This window comes from Nelumbo nucifera, chromosome 3, assembly GCF_055504915.1.
Source record: "Nelumbo nucifera cultivar China Antique chromosome 3, China Antique-T2T, whole genome shotgun sequence".
Lineage (NCBI taxonomy): Eukaryota > Viridiplantae > Streptophyta > Magnoliopsida > Proteales > Nelumbonaceae > Nelumbo > Nelumbo nucifera.
The window spans coordinates 16,558,913-16,576,555 of record NC_142651.1 but is presented as its reverse complement, the minus strand read 5'-3'; the positions used below and the strand labels follow the sequence as shown (position 1 = coordinate 16,576,555).

The 17,643-nt window shown below is 38.9% G+C and overlaps 1 protein-coding gene across 4 annotated transcripts; it reads right to left on the bottom strand.

Annotated features, from left to right (window-relative positions):
* Positions 1–714: 714 nt before the first annotated feature.
* On the bottom strand, positions 715–12,982 carry LOC104598479 (putative LRR receptor-like serine/threonine-protein kinase At1g74360). Of its 4 annotated transcripts, none has more exons than XM_088900999.1 (4): positions 12,575–12,980; positions 6,742–10,805; positions 6,089–6,655; positions 715–2,431 (listed from the first exon to the last, which is right to left on the bottom strand). In XM_088900999.1, exons 1-2 carry the CDS (start codon positions 12,681–12,683, stop codon positions 7,588–7,590), a joined length of 3,327 nt encoding a protein of 1,108 aa, XP_088757125.1. In that variant the 5' UTR covers positions 12,684–12,980; the 3' UTR covers positions 715–2,431; positions 6,089–6,655; positions 6,742–7,587. The 4 variants fall into 4 exon arrangements, with proteins under 4 accessions (XP_088757125.1, XP_088757127.1, XP_088757126.1 ...); XM_088901001.1 differs by lacking the exon at positions 715–2,431 and having other exon boundaries at positions 5,564–6,417; positions 6,549–6,655; XM_088901000.1 differs by lacking the exon at positions 715–2,431 and having other exon boundaries at positions 5,564–6,655; positions 6,742–6,830; positions 6,915–10,805.
* Between the last annotated feature and the right edge of the window lie 4,661 nt (positions 12,983–17,643).

Sequence of the window (17,643 nt, the reverse complement as noted above, 5' to 3'; positions counted from 1 at the left end):
TGGGATGCAACCATGGTGCTGGAGTAGAGTTGGAACTCCAGGTCATATATATTGCATGCTCTGTAGACCTTGATTGCATGTCTAGTAGGTTTCCCGGACCCAGACTCGGATCTAGACCCTTTTCCTGTGAATTAGCAGGGATGGATGGATGTCTTTGATATTTCCTTTTTTTTTTTTTTTCCTACAACTGCAGAATTCACGGAAGCTCATTAATTAATTAGTTGAAACCTAACACTTTTTAGTGTTTGTTCTTACTAGAGGTTAGGAGACTTGAAAACCCTAAATCATGAATCAGAGAAGAGGAAAGCTTGAAGCTTGAAGTAGACTTGTAGCTTTTATATATTTTTCAGGTTGAGTTGAGCGTTGGACCCAAAGCTCTAGATCTGCAAGTGCAAACATGATGAAGAAGGTGAAGAGAACTCTGATGACCTCCACGCAGTGAAGAGAACTCTCCGGTGAGAAACAGTTTCGATACAACTATTAATCGGTGTAGTTTAACGTCTCCTTCGTTCTCCGATACTTTCAGAGATGAGAGAATGCATTCCAGGACATTTAACGAGAAAATAAAGAGAAAATGCGAGAGATACAAGTAAGCTTTACCTTCAGCCGCATGAAAAAGTTATAGGAAATTAGGAACAGAAAGAAAGAGAAATGCAAACATAAAACACCGTCCGTTCACAAAGGCAGAAAAAAGAATGCTAGAGATGCAAATCCATAAAAATTTATTATTAAAAAAGATATTTTTGTTCCATTCAAATGTTAGCAATTCCTCTATTAGGAAGTAATATTCAGGAAAATAAACTTTTTCCTCCCCTCCAAATCCAGAAAAAAAAACACCGAGGTCGGATGACAACGTTCAAGGGTTTTCCTCTTCGATTGATGATTTGTGCGTTTCAACATCTGTATATATTTTCTCACTCATTTCCAATAAAGTCTGGCTTTCGAATTGCTCTGCCAAATTCATGGCAGATTATTTCGTTTCTATGGATTTTGGAATATCCACTCCAGTTTAACCTGTGTAATTTTTGTGATCAGAAAATCATTTTAATTGCCTGGTTCTCCTACGGTACTTTCAGAGATGAGAGAACGCATGAGTGAAAGGGCGAAAGGGGGGAGAGAGAGAGAGAGAGTAGAGAGAGATTGGGGAAGCAAGCAAAAAAAGAAAAATGCCACTGCTGCTTGAAGTTGCAGCGGCGACGACATTAACACAAAGAATGTCTCTGTGGTTGTTTCTCTATTAGCAGTTTTCAGATTACCAGCGATGATGATCTGTGCTTGGGATTGGAGTGTAAATTTGATATCTTATTTTATTTAAAAATATGAAAAATAATAAAAGATAAATTTGACTTTTTACTTTTTGACACTTGTCAGAAAGGTAGTGCAAGACAATAATTAAACAGTAAAGGTAGAGTTTGTGAATTAACTAAATAATAGGAGTAATTTAAGAAATTTGCCCAAAACAAATTTCTAACCCTTGTTCCCACTCTCACATGGCATAATCAGGTCGGGTTAACCCATATATCTGTAATTGCCAATGTAAGGAAGAAAAAAAAAAAAAAAGAAAATCCAACCCGGCAAGATCAGATTGGATCAACTCGTATACCTAAATCAACCAATTTCAAAAAAAAAAAAAAAAGAACAAAAAGAACTCTGTTCTTGTGTCCTTTGCCACAAGGCAGAACTGGGTTGGGTCAAGCTGCATATCTTAAATTGACCGAACAATCTAAAAGGCAAAAGTTGCAGAAAAAATACAAAAAAAGATAAAAATAAGTTTTTCATATATATATATATATATATCAGCTAAAAGAGAAGAAATTGATAAAATTTCAAAATAAAAAATATGTCAGACAAAAAGCATAAATTGCAGAAAAACACAAAATGGTAAAAAAATCAAAAAATATATATTTCAGCCGTTCAGAAAAAAAAAAACATAGAAATTGATAAAGAAATTCAATAAAATATATATTAGCCAAAAAAAGCAGAAATTGCAGAAAATCACATTAGTTACTGCCTATTATCAGCTCCGAACTTATCTAGCATCATAAATAACTCAACTTGTCAATTCATCACCATTTTCAGGTATGAATAGTAATGAGTAGCTTTTATGACACACCAATATATTAAGCTAAACAACTTTGCATAATAACATCATAGTTCTGAAACCTATTTCGTTATCTGTTGCCTATGTCATTACAAGTTGAAGTACAAGCACTAGAACTAATGAAGATACAAGAGGCATGCACTTCCTGTTTTGGAGGGCCTCCTGACCATGATCTCGACATTGCACATTTCTGTTCAAGTAACAAAGCATGGGGATCCTCATATAAGGAGTAAGAAATGAAACGACATTGTTTTTTCTGCGTTCTGCCTCACTTTCTTAACAGGAACAAGTTTATGGAAGCATGTTAGTCACACCATATGGTCTTTAGCACTGAAAATATCCAAGGATTTGTTTCAATTCTATGCCATTTTGCATTAACCAATGATTTAGAGTGACTTATAAATCCCACAACAGTTAATATGCTTATACCAATAATAGATTGCATTATAAGATCTTAGTTGCAGCACTCCAAAGAGAGATAAACAGGATTAACTCTCTCCAGGAAGATAACAAAAAAGAAAAAGTTACAGAACAGCCCAAAACATTTGATCCCTTCCCACCCCCTGCTTTGCCAAAACATCAGCAAATGCATTTGCTGTTCTCTTGACCCACTGAAACTTGATTCCCAGTCCTCTACTTAGCCAATTAATCTCCTTCCTCTCATTAGCATATTTCCAAAGTCCACTACCTTCTTGTAACCAACTTAAGGCCAGCTTTGAGTCCCATTCAATGACTAACTTTTATATATTCAGTTCCTTAGACTTCCTTATACCCTCCAGTACTGCATAGACCTCAGCTTTGAGAGAGTCTCCAAACCCAATGGGACCTGAATACAAAGCGAGCACCTTCCCATCCTCATCTCTAAAAACCCCTCCTACACCTATGAACCTGGATTTCCCTTACTACTTCCATCAAAGTTTAGCTTTATAAGTCCACTTCCTAGTGGTGACCACACAGGACAAACTAAAGAGCAGGCAGGAGCAGAATTTGCCACCTCCAGCCAGCTATTTAGCAACATATCCGTAGAAATATCAACAAACAGGTCCAAGGATTTCAGCCAACGTACCACCCTCACTGTTACTACTTCCATAAGGCATTCTTTACTTCTTTCAACATCAGAGAAAATTCTGATGTTCCTTTCCTCCCAAAGAGTCCAGCAAACAGCATCCCTCACACATCTCCACATTATCCTTCCCCTTTTGTTTAATCTAATGAATTCCAATTATTGATAAAAAAATAATAGATTGCATTATCAGATAATATCATGGTACATATCAGTTAAATATTCTAGTATCATTGCAAATACTATCATGTGGCTTGGTGTGAAGGTGGAGGTCCCTGAAGGTTGGCTCACTACCTGAAAGAGACAAGAGGTTTGTTGTATTCCATGGATATGACCCTTTACTGGATTCCCATGGATCTAAATTGCATACCCGACGAGTTAGATAAATCAGGGGCTTACAGAGATTCCTTGTATAGCAATAGAACATTGCCTGTGTAATTTGTGGGTTGTGCTCTGATCTTCTTGTATGTCACCTCATGTACTTTCTTTCTCTCTTTTAATGAATTCTGGTTAACTTGTCTCAAAAAAAAAAATCAAGTATCATGGTACATATTGGTTAAATATTCTACTACCAATAATAGATTTTTTTTAATAATAGATTCATGACAAAACAAAGGCACTGAAACAGGTTCACACTACAAGAAGTTTCAAATCTTACCACCTCTAGGGAAGACGTGCACTCCATAAAGGTTATTTTTCTATTATTGAGGCTAGGCTATATATACTTGCAAATATTTAGTTACTGTTATTCAAATGTGAGGCAGATACTATGTTTTATGAGATGTAATGGAGACCATGATTTTCAAATTGATTGGAGTAAACCATGGATAACCAATTCCATTTGCCCTCCACACTATGTGTCATTGCAACTCCAGGAAAGATATTGGGTTCTCAGACATGCTAGATTTTACATGTTTGATGTGCCCCACATGCAAAATCCCAGGTTCATCACATGCTGATCATGTGATCATAAACGGTTTAAGATACCAAGAGCTAGATGACTCTTTCCATCTAAGTCAGAATCTCATTTTTAGAATATTGACCAAATTCTATTCTGATTGTCCAAAGGAAGGCCATAGATCAGACAGTAAAGATCACCCTATCTTGTCAACTTTATGGTTTGGATCTCCTAGGTGAGACACAAGAACTTGTGGTCCCTTTCTACGTTTAACCCTTTAAAGCAGATAGAAGAGAAGTACAACCACTCTTTTTTTCCTTTTGTCTTTGGATAACCTGCAGTAGCTCTGTTTCCAGTCAAGGCGTATAATAGCAGGGAATTCCAGATTTCAAGGTTAAAGCCTTGGGCAATCCATGAGAATCTAAGAGCTGAAATAATCAATACAATTGAATGGAGAAACTAGTAACAGTACACTTCCTAAAGATTAATTCTCTTACCAACCAAGGCACAGTGGCTGCAACAATGAAAAGCTTCAATGATTAATAATATTATGCTTGACACTGCAATATATATTTCAAGTATTTGAACATTTTTTTTTCAGAACATTATGTCCCTAGTTCTGTACAGAATACACCCTTTCATGTCCTTTTTAAAATTTTTGACATATTGTAGCTGACTCAGGTAAAACATCAATATCGTATCAGGTAATTTCTTTTTTTTTTCTTTTTTGGTAATATAATCAGCTAATTTCAAGTGAAAGAAAATTGGACAGTGTCTATCACATTGAATTTAAAGTGGATAAATAGCAATTGATTACCCATTCCTCCACACTTTTTTTCTCTCTGTTGTTTCTTCATCCAAGTATCTCCTAGTCAAGTTTCTTCCCATTCTATAATAGCAGCTTCTTCTGCTTCTCTCACTCTCTTTTCATATTCAATTGCTTGGATCTGAGCAGTATGCTTCTTGCCTATAAGATGTTGCCTGAAGCACAATTCATTCATGCATGGGACACTACACAACTTGCACCACAATATCTGGTTGCCTTTCCCTCCACCACTCCCCTGACTTTCCTCCAACTCTTTTAGTTTGGCTTTATGTTTACTACCTTCAAAGTGTTGCTTGAGATTAAATGCACCTGAGCATTACACCTGGCAGACCTTACAAAAAAGGCTGTTCGATTGATTTTGATGGGGTTGGTAACTTTGTGATGGTTGAGGTTGTTGTGGTGGCAAGCATTTAAGGTTACTGGATGGGTGGGCAGGTGGGTTTTCATGGGGTTGGCAACTATAAGAGGGTTGAGGTTGTTGTGGTGGGAAGCATTGAAGATTGTTGGATGGGTTGTTAATAGGTGAGTTTTGATGGGGTTGGCAACTATGAACCAGGTGTGGTTGTGGTGGCAAGGATTGGAGGTTGCTGGATGGTGCTTTCCTCTTCAATCCCACTGAACTTGGAATTGAAAATATCCCCTAGAATAAGAAGTAATGCATAAGAAAACAAAGAATTAAGCAGCACACCCATTCTGCTATTCAGCAATACACAAAATCATAGCATTCATTCAACAAGAAAAAAAACATAAGGGAACAGGAAACACCATTCCATAAGACAGCCATTTGCTATAATGTAGTATCTTGCCATCTTCTATGACATTACTTCATGCCCAATTTTGTATACATCAACCCGTATATTTCCCCCAATACACATCATGGACCATCTAACGTCCAAAAACAATCTTCTCATAAGGGAATGTTTTACAGAACAGCTGGACTAGATCTCAAAGTTAACTCACTTTATCTGTCTAATTCATATTTTTCATTGTTTGTAGAAAGCAAGAGTTAAATACATCATCCATTAGTCTATTACTTGAGATATGTACGAGAGAAAAGAAATTACTATAATCAATTAGCACAAATTGATTAAAAATAAAATAAAGAAAAGAAAATAGGAAAGAATGAAGCGTGCAAATGCAGAATTCATGTTCTATTTTTTCTGGATAACAAGCATCATGCAAGAGGAATTGAACTCTTACCTGCGATGTTGTAGGGGCTTGCTTACAGTCACTAGAAGAATGTAGTCGCAGAGTCTCCATCTTCCTTCGGTACGCCAACTCCCTTCTGATTGCAAGTTCCAACGACATAATGTTCTCTTTGATTCCTTCATTAGAATTTTCCCATAGACATGCATCTTCTTGCGAACTCCTACGTGAGAGTTGTGTCTGAACTAAGGAGGGGTTCATCATTCTATTTGATGAACCGGGATCACATGGGACTGGCTGGGGCACAACGTTCTCTGATGGTAATCTGACGAGCGCATCCCCATGAAATGGCCACTCTTGCCGTTGTGTCTGTGTACCAGAACCTTGAAGAAAAACGTTTTAAATATGAGCTAGCTACATATACTCCAAACTGCTAAAAACCCAATTTCATCCGGCTAAAAACCCTGGTACCCTCAACTGCAAATATTAAGATCACAAAAGTCGGACAGCAGACCTCGGAAGAAGTACTGAAGTCATCAACGGCTCAAATAGCCGAGACATTCCCAATGGAGATGATTTTACCACATGCAGCACTGGTCGAGTAATAAAAGATCCCAGGAGCTACAAATCAATGGCATTATATAAGTGGGTGAAAAAACAACAAAGAAATTATGAGTATCAGAAGAGAAATTAGAGCCGTCCATCACCTGGCATTGGTTCAATATAACTGCGTTCCTTCGACAGCCCCAAAACTTTACAGCCTCCTTTATAATCAGATTTGAAATCCATTGAAGCCCTGGGTTGAAACTTGAGAGACTGAAACCCTAACGAGAGAGAGAGAGAGAGGAAATGCAAAGAACCTTAGAAGTTGGCTACGTACTGTTTTTCCGTTGGAGGCATTACGACAAAATTTTCGCGGGCAATGGTCTGAAGTGTAAAGAGGAAACGGGCGAGGGGGGTCAACATATGGGATCCTGTGCCATGAACGAATCTCTGTATTTATGGTATTTGGGATCAACTAATTGTCCAATGGACAGAAAGAGAGGAAGAGAATCCGATTCTTTACCTCCCTTCTTTGAAGTTTCACTCAAGGAGAGGATGCTCCTTCCATCAAACTGACCAAGAATCTAATTTCAACTGCCCAATTTAACCTGGCTGGTTGATTTGAAACTAACCAACCACTCACTTTCTTGAACTCATCACTCACTCAACCCAGACCAAGCCCTCTGAATCACCAGTAATTAAGTTCTAGCAAATATCTAACTTCAAAGTTTCAGCAAGGTGAGTCCCTTTCCATAATCATAAAATCATAATCTAGAATTTTACCAAAAGGAGCAAAATTTGTAATTTTCTTCTCACTTCTCAACAATGAATGAAGAATGTATACAAGTTATACATGAAGAATGGTAAGACCAAATACACTGAAAAATTGAAAATGTGTGTACATATTGGTGTATTTGTATGAACAACATAAAAATAAAAATGAAAGCTTTGGATTACTAATAATGGACAACTTCAAATTTCAGGAGCTCTACATCTCCCAAGTCCTAATTTTAAGACGGTGAGAAGGACCCATGACCATTATCACTCTGTTTGCTGGAAATCTTGATCAACATTGCTAGCACTTCCTTCATATTTGGTCTGTTTTGAGGCGCCTCCGCCGTGCACCGTAACCCTACTCTTAGCAACTCACACATCTCCTCTGCTCCCTCAGCAAGCCCAGATCCCAGAAGCACCACCGGAACCATGGTTCGGCTCGATTCTTGCCGTCCATTCCCAATAACCCGCCTCGCCCACTCAACCAAGCACTCTTCCCCACCATCAACAGCCCGCCTTCCGGTTGCCAACTCCATTGCCAACACTCCATAGCTGTAGACATCGCCCTTGGTGGTGGCCTTCCACGTCTGCCCATACTCCGGCGCGACATACCCGATGGTTCCTGCAACCATTGTGCTTACATGGCTCTCTCCGGCACTGACCACCCTAGCTAGACCGAAGTCCGTCACATGCGCCTTCCCATACTTGTCCAGCAATACATTGCTGGCCTTCACATCCCGGTGCACAATCGCCGGGAAGCACTCATGATGCAGAAACACCAAAGCACGAGCCACATCAATGGCCACATCGAGACGCCTTCGCCATGTCAGCCTTGTCCTATCCGCCACCAGGTCCTCCAAGCTCCCACCCTCCATGTACTCATACACCAACAGCTTCTCCGCTCCGTAAAGGCACCACCCATAGAGTGTTACAAGATTCGGGTGCGGCCACCCAAATCCATTCCCGCTCAAAACCTCCATTTCAGCCCTAAATTCTCTCTCCCCTTCAACCCCTTCTCTCTGTAGTTTCTTCACTGCTACATCTCTCCCATCAGGCAACACACCCCGGTACACCGTTCCGAAGCCTCCCTTCCCAATAATTCTAACAGCCGAAAAGTCCCCGGTGGCTTTGAGTATGTCAGCGTATGTAAATGCCGTTTTATCTAACCGGATAACCTTAACAGAGTCTGACGTCCCTGTTGATGCTGCACAGGAACTTGACGCTCCGTCGTGGCTATACTTTACGTTCTCCAACAAAAATCCTGGCGGCTCCACCGGACTCCTTACCAGTGTGCAAAAGATGACAGAAATTATCCCACATAACAAGAACACTATACTTAAAACTAAGAACGCCAGCAATACTGCACTCATTTTCTGATTCTTGGGTCCTTCGTGTTTCTTCCAATCTTCCGGTTCGCCTCTTCTCGTTTTGTTTATAAAAGGTGGAAGGCGTAAGAGTGGATCGCCAAGGAAAGACTCTTCTTCAAATGTTGCCAATTGTCCAGTCGATGGAATTACACCAGAGATGAGTGGATTGTACGAGACATTGAATTTGTTCAACTCATACAGCTCGCTCAAGCTTGTTGGAAACACACCCGAGAAATTGTTGTGAGACAAATCCAGATTCTGTAAGCACCTGATTTTGCCAATTTCGGTTGGAATTTCACCAGAAAAAATGTTCCGAGAGATGTTAAGAACAACAAGCGGCAACTGTCCAATCTCGCTGGGGAGCTTTCCAGAAAACATATTCATTCCAAGATGGATTAGACTGAAACTCTGCATCTTACCAATTTCTGCAGGGACTTCACCAGAAAACTGATTTCCAGTCAGCTGGAGATAGCCAGTAATTTGTAGTCTTCGAGCTTTTGGATCGGCAGCACAGATTGGGAAAAGTCCATAGCCTTTGAGCATTCGATCCCAAATGCTTCTACAACTCTTCCGTGTGAAAAGTGTATAGACAAAGCTAAAAGGCGGATAGTCTGCAGGAACCCATCGCCTCATCGCCCGGCACTCACCAGAACCAGCTGTAACATGATAGTCTCGCCTATTGGACTCAAATGTTGGAGTGGGATTTTTCCCTGTATTTGCCAATTCAGATGGAATTCTGCCAGATAACTGGTTGTTGGCAAGATTTAGCCATAACAAACTGCTACAGTTCCCAATCTCCCAAGGTATTTCCCCTGTTAGTGAATTGTTTGCAAGCATCAACCACAAGAGGGAACTCAACTTACCGAGCGTAGATGGTATCTGGCCAGTTAGTTCATTGAAGGAGAGATCAAGTGCTTGGAGAAGCGACAAATTCCCAAATTCCAGCGGTATAGTGCCATTGAATTGATTATAGGCAAGGATCAAGAACTTCAAATTTGTCATTCTGGAGAATTCAACCAACAACGGGCCAGAGAAATTGTTAAAGCTGAGGTCTAACCGAATTAGATTCGACAAATTGAGAATTCCTGAAGACAGTATTTCTCCTGTATATGAATTTCCATGCAACAAAAGAAATTGCACCTGCTCAAATGTTCCTATGGTCTTCTGTATATCTCCGCCAAACCCGTTACTGCTAAGGTCTAAAAATTCCAACTTGCTGCAGTTTCTTAATGATTGTGGAATATCTCTTGAGAATTTATTTCTTCCTAAGAGCAGAGCCTTGATATTTGATAGCAATCCAATCTCAGATGGAATTTTTCCGCTGAAATTATTTCCCCACAAATTCAAAGAAACCAATCTTCTACAGTTTGAGATCTCTTTTGGAATTTCCCCATAAAACTGATTTTCTGACATATCTAGATGTTCTAGGTTGCAACTCCCAGTGAATATGGATGGCAAGACTTCTCCACTCAGGTTATTCTCAGACACCAAAAACTCTCGCAGTCTTGAAAAGCCCAACCAAATGCTTCCGCTGAAATTATTCGAGCTGATATCAACATACTGCAAACTCCAACAGTTGTCAAAGCAACCATCAATGCCACCAGTGAAATTATTTGCTGAGATGTTGAGAATGTTTAATCTGCCACAGATTTCCGGGAAGTTGGAACGAATTCCACCAGAAAGTCTATTCACAGATAGATCGAGTGCCCCAAGATTGGCGAGTCCAGTCAAGTTCAGTTCTCCTTCAAGGATATTGTGAGAGAGATTTAGATGCGTAAGCTTGTTACATCGATTTAAATCATCTGGAATAGGCCCACTAATCGTGTTCCTGGAGAGGTCAAGTTTGGTGAGTTCAGTCAAAGCAGAGAAGTTATGGAAGAAAACGCCAGAAATGCTGTTGTCAGAAAGATTAACTTGGGTAACCCGTTCACCAGTGCAAGAGATTGCCGGCCAATTGCAAGGAGATGAATCATTGCTCCATTCAGTGTATTGGCCTCTATTTATTGGATTGGCTTTCTTGAGAAAAATTTTCAACTGAAGCAAAACTTCTTTATCAGTCTGTAGAGAGGATCCAATAACAGTCCGACCTACAGGAGAAAACAAAAGAGCAACTCATTAATAAGTTTTTCTTCAAGAATCTAGTACATATCATTGGGAAACTAATGCCAGTTTAAAACAACTTTAGGCACTTGAATCCAATGAAAGAGAGAATATGACACTAGAAACAACAATAAGAAAACCAAGGAGGAAGACAATTAGGATTTTTTATTTTGAGACAAGAACAAGATGTTAACTTTCAAAGATAATTAAAGGGAAATTCCCGAATTTTCAATTTGGGTTGTGGACCAGATTCTAATAAGACAAGTTCTGAACAAGGAGAAAGGAGTCTTTCCCTTTATTCTTTGAAGTAACACAGCAAAAAAAAAGTGGAATTTGTGCTAGATTCAAGGCTTAATGCTAATGGGAATAACTTTATAAATAAAAGAAATTTGTTCAGAGGCTTTACAGCACTATCTTTAGTTGACAAGGGGAATTAAAATAATACATATTGATTACAGATTCTCTGTACTCATTACAAGAGCACTGAGGACCATTAATTTAGAATACTGTAACATGAAACCCACAATAACTATTAAGAGTATGCGAATTTGGCTGTGTTTTGAATATTGATGATGTTTGTTAAAGCGTCAATTTGAGGTGGATTTGTTTAGTTTCGGGGCTTTGGTATTGTGATTTAGCCTAACATTATGGCCAAGCCCGTTGTGCTAGCATTTACCAAGTGCAAATTGCGCAGCTTTACTGGACAAGAAAGGGACACACTTGGCCCCCTTTGATCAGGGAAAGAAGGAATAGGATCTCATGCCTCTGGAACTAGATGGAGAAAGATGGATGGGATTGATCTGATACTTGTTTCTCAACCTTAACCTGGGACACTCTACCTGGGGAAAGCAACGCCATGGACAAGAATAAAGCTTCTCGCTTCGTGTTTTTGTGCTAAAGTGATATGATTCCAGTGGCCACAGTAACCAGAGAAAAGAAACAAAGATCAAGGACAAGGGGAGAGACAGAGAGTAGCAATTGTTCAATCTTGTTCCCCTCCCCTCCATCTCCTGAAAACCAGAACGCTGCTAACTCTACCTTATGGCGTCAAAGTGTATACATGGACCTCCCACCGTCAAGAAGAAAAACTTCCCCAAACTAAAAACTGAAACGTATAAAGAAGGCTGAACCAGAAACAGAGATTGGGGAGGATTGTTTTGGCCATGAGAAGACTCGCTTACTGTAATCCAACAAGCTAAAATATTCTGCAGACTTGGTTTGCTTTCGGGTGGAAACCAGAGAAATCGTTTCTATACTTGTGTTAAAGCGTAATAAAAAAATCGGTATTATAATCCCAAGTAAATAGGATAGAAAACCCAGCTCAAGAGCAGAGTCGACTGCTAACTGCTTAGCGTATGCAGGGGTTTCCACCGGCCACCACTGCAAATCATGTTTATGACGCCACAAGCGGGATGAAGAGGTTTCACCTATAGCTCTGGATGTAAGACAAGGCCACCTGCTGGGGAACAAAATGAACAACTCGACTCATGGGGACTTACAAAATACAGAGACGAGATTCCCAGCTTGAAGAAGAAAATGAAAAAGGATATAAAGCACAGACGAACAACTACGCAAGTGACAAACTACAACCGCATATTGAGCTAAATGCTTGCTTGGCTTCATGAATATTGACATAAATCATTGTTAAATCATGTTACAGACAACTCTTTATATGTTGAGGAAAGACAAAAAAAAAAATTCACGGAATAAGATACAAAAGCTTCAAAACGAAAAACACAGTGACCCGGAGACATACCCGTGAAAAGAAATAAGGAAAATATAAACAGAAACCGGCACTCTGTTTGTCCTTCAGTCATGATCCGTCCTCTTGTTCTTCTCTTTTCCCCCTCCTTTATATTCTTCATTATGGGATGATGAGGAGAGGATCAGCTGTTGGGATATCTCATGGTCATGGGTAGCCTCGCTAAGAAATCATATATCTGCGACACTGAGTTGGATGCATAAATTTCAGAGTTTGGAATGTCGTTTGAAGCAAAATGGTGTCTGCCTGCCGCTAAGCCTAACAGAGAGAGCTTGGATGAACAAGAAAGTTTGAACAAGAGAAAGACAGAGACTTGGTCGTTTAGTAGTTTTGCTTCTTGTTTTCAAATCCCTTAAATCAGACAAACAAAACAAAGTTTTTGAAATGGAGTCCAATTTTTACTTCTTTATACCTATCCTTTATTAATTATTTCATTAATACTGTGTTTGGTTTGAAGTATTGGAAAGGAAAGAAAAGGTAGGAATTTCCCTATTTTGTATTTTCTCCTTCAAACCAAACATAGCCAGCCTCAAAGGATGATGTGTTAGTGTTAACAAGTTAAGATATTGTGAAATCACCGAAAACGGAACACCGGTCCATATTCTTTGGTCGTAGGCGTAGCTCGTAGAATTCAGAAGGCATGAGAGCGGATGATGGATGAGCCGCCCATGTTGACCGACCGGTTCGCGGGTTTCGGCTCGGATTCTGGCATGCATTGACCATGACCAATGCTCGTTTTTATCCTTTTCGCATTTGCATCATTGCATGCATTCGGTCAGACTCGCATATAGCTTCTGGAACATCCCATTCCAGTCTTAACTCTTAATAAACGGAGACACACCTCTTGGCTCTTTATAAGTATAAATAATGTAAGAGCCGTTCGATTTCATCTGCTTCAGTGGGCCCATTTTTCAAGGTCCAAACCTGGGTCTTGTTTTAACTTGGTAACATTACCCATACGAGCTTTATTATATCAATAATTACTTTTGAGGTGATGTTTGCTTTTATTGCAGTTTTGCCGTGTATCCGTAATATTTTGTCTCACTGTTTGAATGGAAAGGGAGATATTCTACGTGCAGCTGTAATGTTGCTTGGGTAGGATAGGGATGTGGGTAGTAGATAGGGCTGTTCATAATAATGTCCAATCCGATCAAACCGACCAACTCGGATCGATCCAATCCGAGTCGATCGGGTTTTCATCAGTACCAGTCGGTTTCGGGTTGGGCAAATATATAAATCGATATATCTGGTCGATTTTGGTTTTCTTGGTCTTCTACTAGTTTGGTAGTTCCTAGTTTGAATAGTTTCCTACTTAACTATAACTAGTCTTCTACTAGAACTAGAAGGCCCATTAGGCAATTACAATTAGAATAGGCAATCTATCCTAGTTTCTAACTTTCTATAATCTTTTACACCAAATAGGCAACCCATTAGGCAATTACAATTAGAATTCAATTAGGTGTCCTTTTGTACAGGAGCAAAATCGAAACCGACCCAACCTGACTCAAACCGACCAGGTTGGTTTGGCCTATCAGTGGACCGGTTTCGGTTTCCACCTCAGGTAACCCGACCAGGTCGGGTCGGTTGAGAAAACCTCAATAAACCGACCCAACCCGACCCGTGAACACCCCTAATAGTAGATCCGAGTTTTTTTTTCCTATTAACAAATTGGAATGGGATTTGCTCCTCACACGGAGGTGCTTCGCAGGCACATCCACTTTCCATTGGCAATATCTCCCGTGAATAATAACTAACAAAATATATACCATGCCCGTTATTATCAAAAGAAAAAGTTATATATCAGGTACATTATATGGGTGGTTCATCAATACGCAAAATAGAGGGAGTTTTTGGAGTAAGACCTGTTTCAAGGGTAGCTAGGCCTTATTTGCCAACCCTTTGGATATGATTGAAAAAAAATACTAAAATAAAAAAATAAAAATATGTTAATAAAAAGTCCAATATACCAAATTTAGTGTATAAATTCTATCAATACTTTGAACTTTTACACAACCTATGACTTCAAATTCGGTAAAGTAATTATGAATTTTGCATATATTTTATTTTGTTATTTGGTGCCAATTAGGTATCATTAGGTATCAAATGGGCAAAAAGGTGAAAATGTTATTTATATCAGTGTTTTTAAAACCATACCAGATTGGACAATTGGTCACTTGACCAGTTTCGCTTTGCCCCAAAATCGCTTTTTGTCCAAAAACCATTGATTTGGTCAATGAATCGTTGACCCAAATGATTGAACCGTCAATCCGAACAACGATTTTTTGTTGTTTTTTGTTTTAATTTTTTAATATATATATATATATATATATATTTGATTCAGTTTTAAAAACCTTGATTTATATTGTAAGAAATGTTAAAATCACATTTTTCTCCAAAAGTTTCTCTCATCAAATTTGAGGTATTTAAAATTGCTTGAAAATTCTTAGGCCATGTTTGTTTGTTAGTATTTAGCGAAAGCTAAGTTGGTCAATTGATAATTGACCATGATCCCCACGTTTGTATGCCATATTGGGTACCATAGTAAGCCAATATTATTAGTTACTTATATTGTATAAGAATATTGGGTACCATAGTAAGCCAATATTATTGGCAATTGATACCAGATAACTGATATTCTCCTGTAAGGTGGATTAGCAATTTACCTATGCACTCTCTCTTGCCTCACTCTTTATCTAGGTAACTTATATTGTATAAGAATATTGGAATCGAATTTGTTCGTACAAGTTTTATTAGATAAATATTTGTCTAAATAAATCCATTTACCCATATAAGTAAAATCAAATGGGACCTTAAAAGTCTAAACCAAAGAACAAAACACCCACATAACACCAATATAATAAAAACCGAAAACACAATAAATACCAAACACAAACATCACCTTAATCAAATGCATCAAAAAATAAAGGATGGTTTCAAGAAAAATGTAAGAAAAGGTAGTTAGAAACCTTATATTGGTTTCCCTATCTTTTATTTCCTTTCTCTACATTTTCCTTCAAACCAAACACAGCCTAACGAAAGATACAAACCACGGCCAAAACAGACAACTCGTGCACCTGGTTTAATGTGCCATCAAGGAGGTGCTTCATGACCCCACATCCACATGGTACATGGTGTCTCAAAGAAATTTGTTTAAAGTAATAAATAATAACCTTTAAGTCCAGCACTTGTGTCAATTTTCCCTCTAAGGATGCGTTTGTTTTCCATATAAATGTGAATTGGAGTATAATTCTATTCTCGGTCTGTATTTTTTGGTATTTGTTTTGAATGTAGTTTTATGTGTAAATTTTACTTACAATATCAATAAAATCGATATATTATTTGCATTGACACTCGTGTCTTTTCAGTTTATAATTATTCACTCATAGCGCATGTTTGGCGTCGTTGTTGTTACTCTAGAAAATGGTGATACATCAGCGCCATGTCGGAAAAAACAGTGTTCTAGGAATCGTCTGTTTGTTTGAAATCGTTTTTCATTAAAAAATAGTGCTCTAAATCACGCCTTGGAAATCGAGAAGGTGTGATTTGAAGCAATGCCGAATTTGGCATTTCTTGGAACTACAGCTCGTTGTTGCCAATAGGGACATGAGGTGGCAATGACAAGGACATGATGTGGCACTGGATAATAAGTACTAGTGTTGAAAATGTTTCCTAGAACATTGGTACAGAAAAACTTTATTGTTGTTCCAAGAAACATCCTACCTACAGCAACATTTCCAAACAAGAAAGAAGACACAATTTTCTTAAATAAGAGTACTTCTAACTCATACATCAACAGCACCATTTTCCTAACGCATGGATGCCAAACATATACTTAAACCCATCAGTGTCGAATTTCATCTATATACTTTTACATAGATAAATATTTAGACCGAAAACAAACGCATCCTAAAATGAAAGTAAAAAATTATGGCCGCTGGTCAGAAACGGTGATTTTCCCCGGCCCCACCGGTACGTGCTTTAACTTTGGATCCACAAGGACATGGACCTTTCCTTTCTCGTCTCCCTTTGATCGTGGATGTGTCGTCATTGTCCATTGCAGATTTGGATTCTGGTTGGTACGGAATTGAGCATGGAATCCAACCCACAACCCACCTGCGTAGGTATCTTAACACAAGCGTTGACTTGTCATTGAAATGGAACAGTGAATCATGGAATCAAATGTGATGTGAAGCAGTCAAATTCCTGATTGATATAAAGAATTGGGATCTGCTTCTCAGCGCACCTCACAGCCCCATCTTACCATCATCTACATTTTACGATGCTGATTAGAGTAGCCTGGTAGGGAATATGTATATAACTGCCACGTCAGCTAAATAATTTTTTCTGACGTAGAAATTACTTAATGATCCATATTCGATGCACATTTTGCTGATTTTATCGGTTAAAAGACTATTTGCGAAGGTTCTTATTTTACGGAAAAGTACGGATAGGTTAAATGCAGATTTTTTGATTCCAATGCACATCTATAAACATTAAAATGTAAAAAATTCCATTTTATATATCAATACCCACTCTAAAATTGGGTCTTTCCAATTTTTTCCGTAAAAGGGAGAATAACGATTCAGCCCAAAGTCAAAACCTTTAGCCCAAAGTACAGTTGAAGTGGATGCCAGCTCGGAATTGATGCCAATTCATGGGTGGGCATTGGCATTCTCCATTTTTTATGAATTCTAATGGTGTGCAATTTGACGCTCTCTATTGGCGGATAGCTTGGATGTCAGACTAGATAGGTTGCTTGGTCGAAGTGTAGAGAAAGAGAGAAAAGATCAGAGTACCCGGACTGCTTTACCCGGTGTGGGCACTCCGATGCTTAAGTTAGCAAACTGGAGTTTTCAAAAAGCTAGAAAGCAAGAGAAACCTTGAGTGCTAATCGCACGTACCTTTTTAGAAACTGGGGGCACCTTTATATAGGCATCAGTTGGCATGAGCTTCACACACTGCGTCCGAGATCCCCGAGAGGACGTGACTTACTGGTCCAAAGTCCTCAGAGGTAGTTTCGAATGCGAACTAGGCTTCCATGCCTTATCCGATTGCCTCTGGAA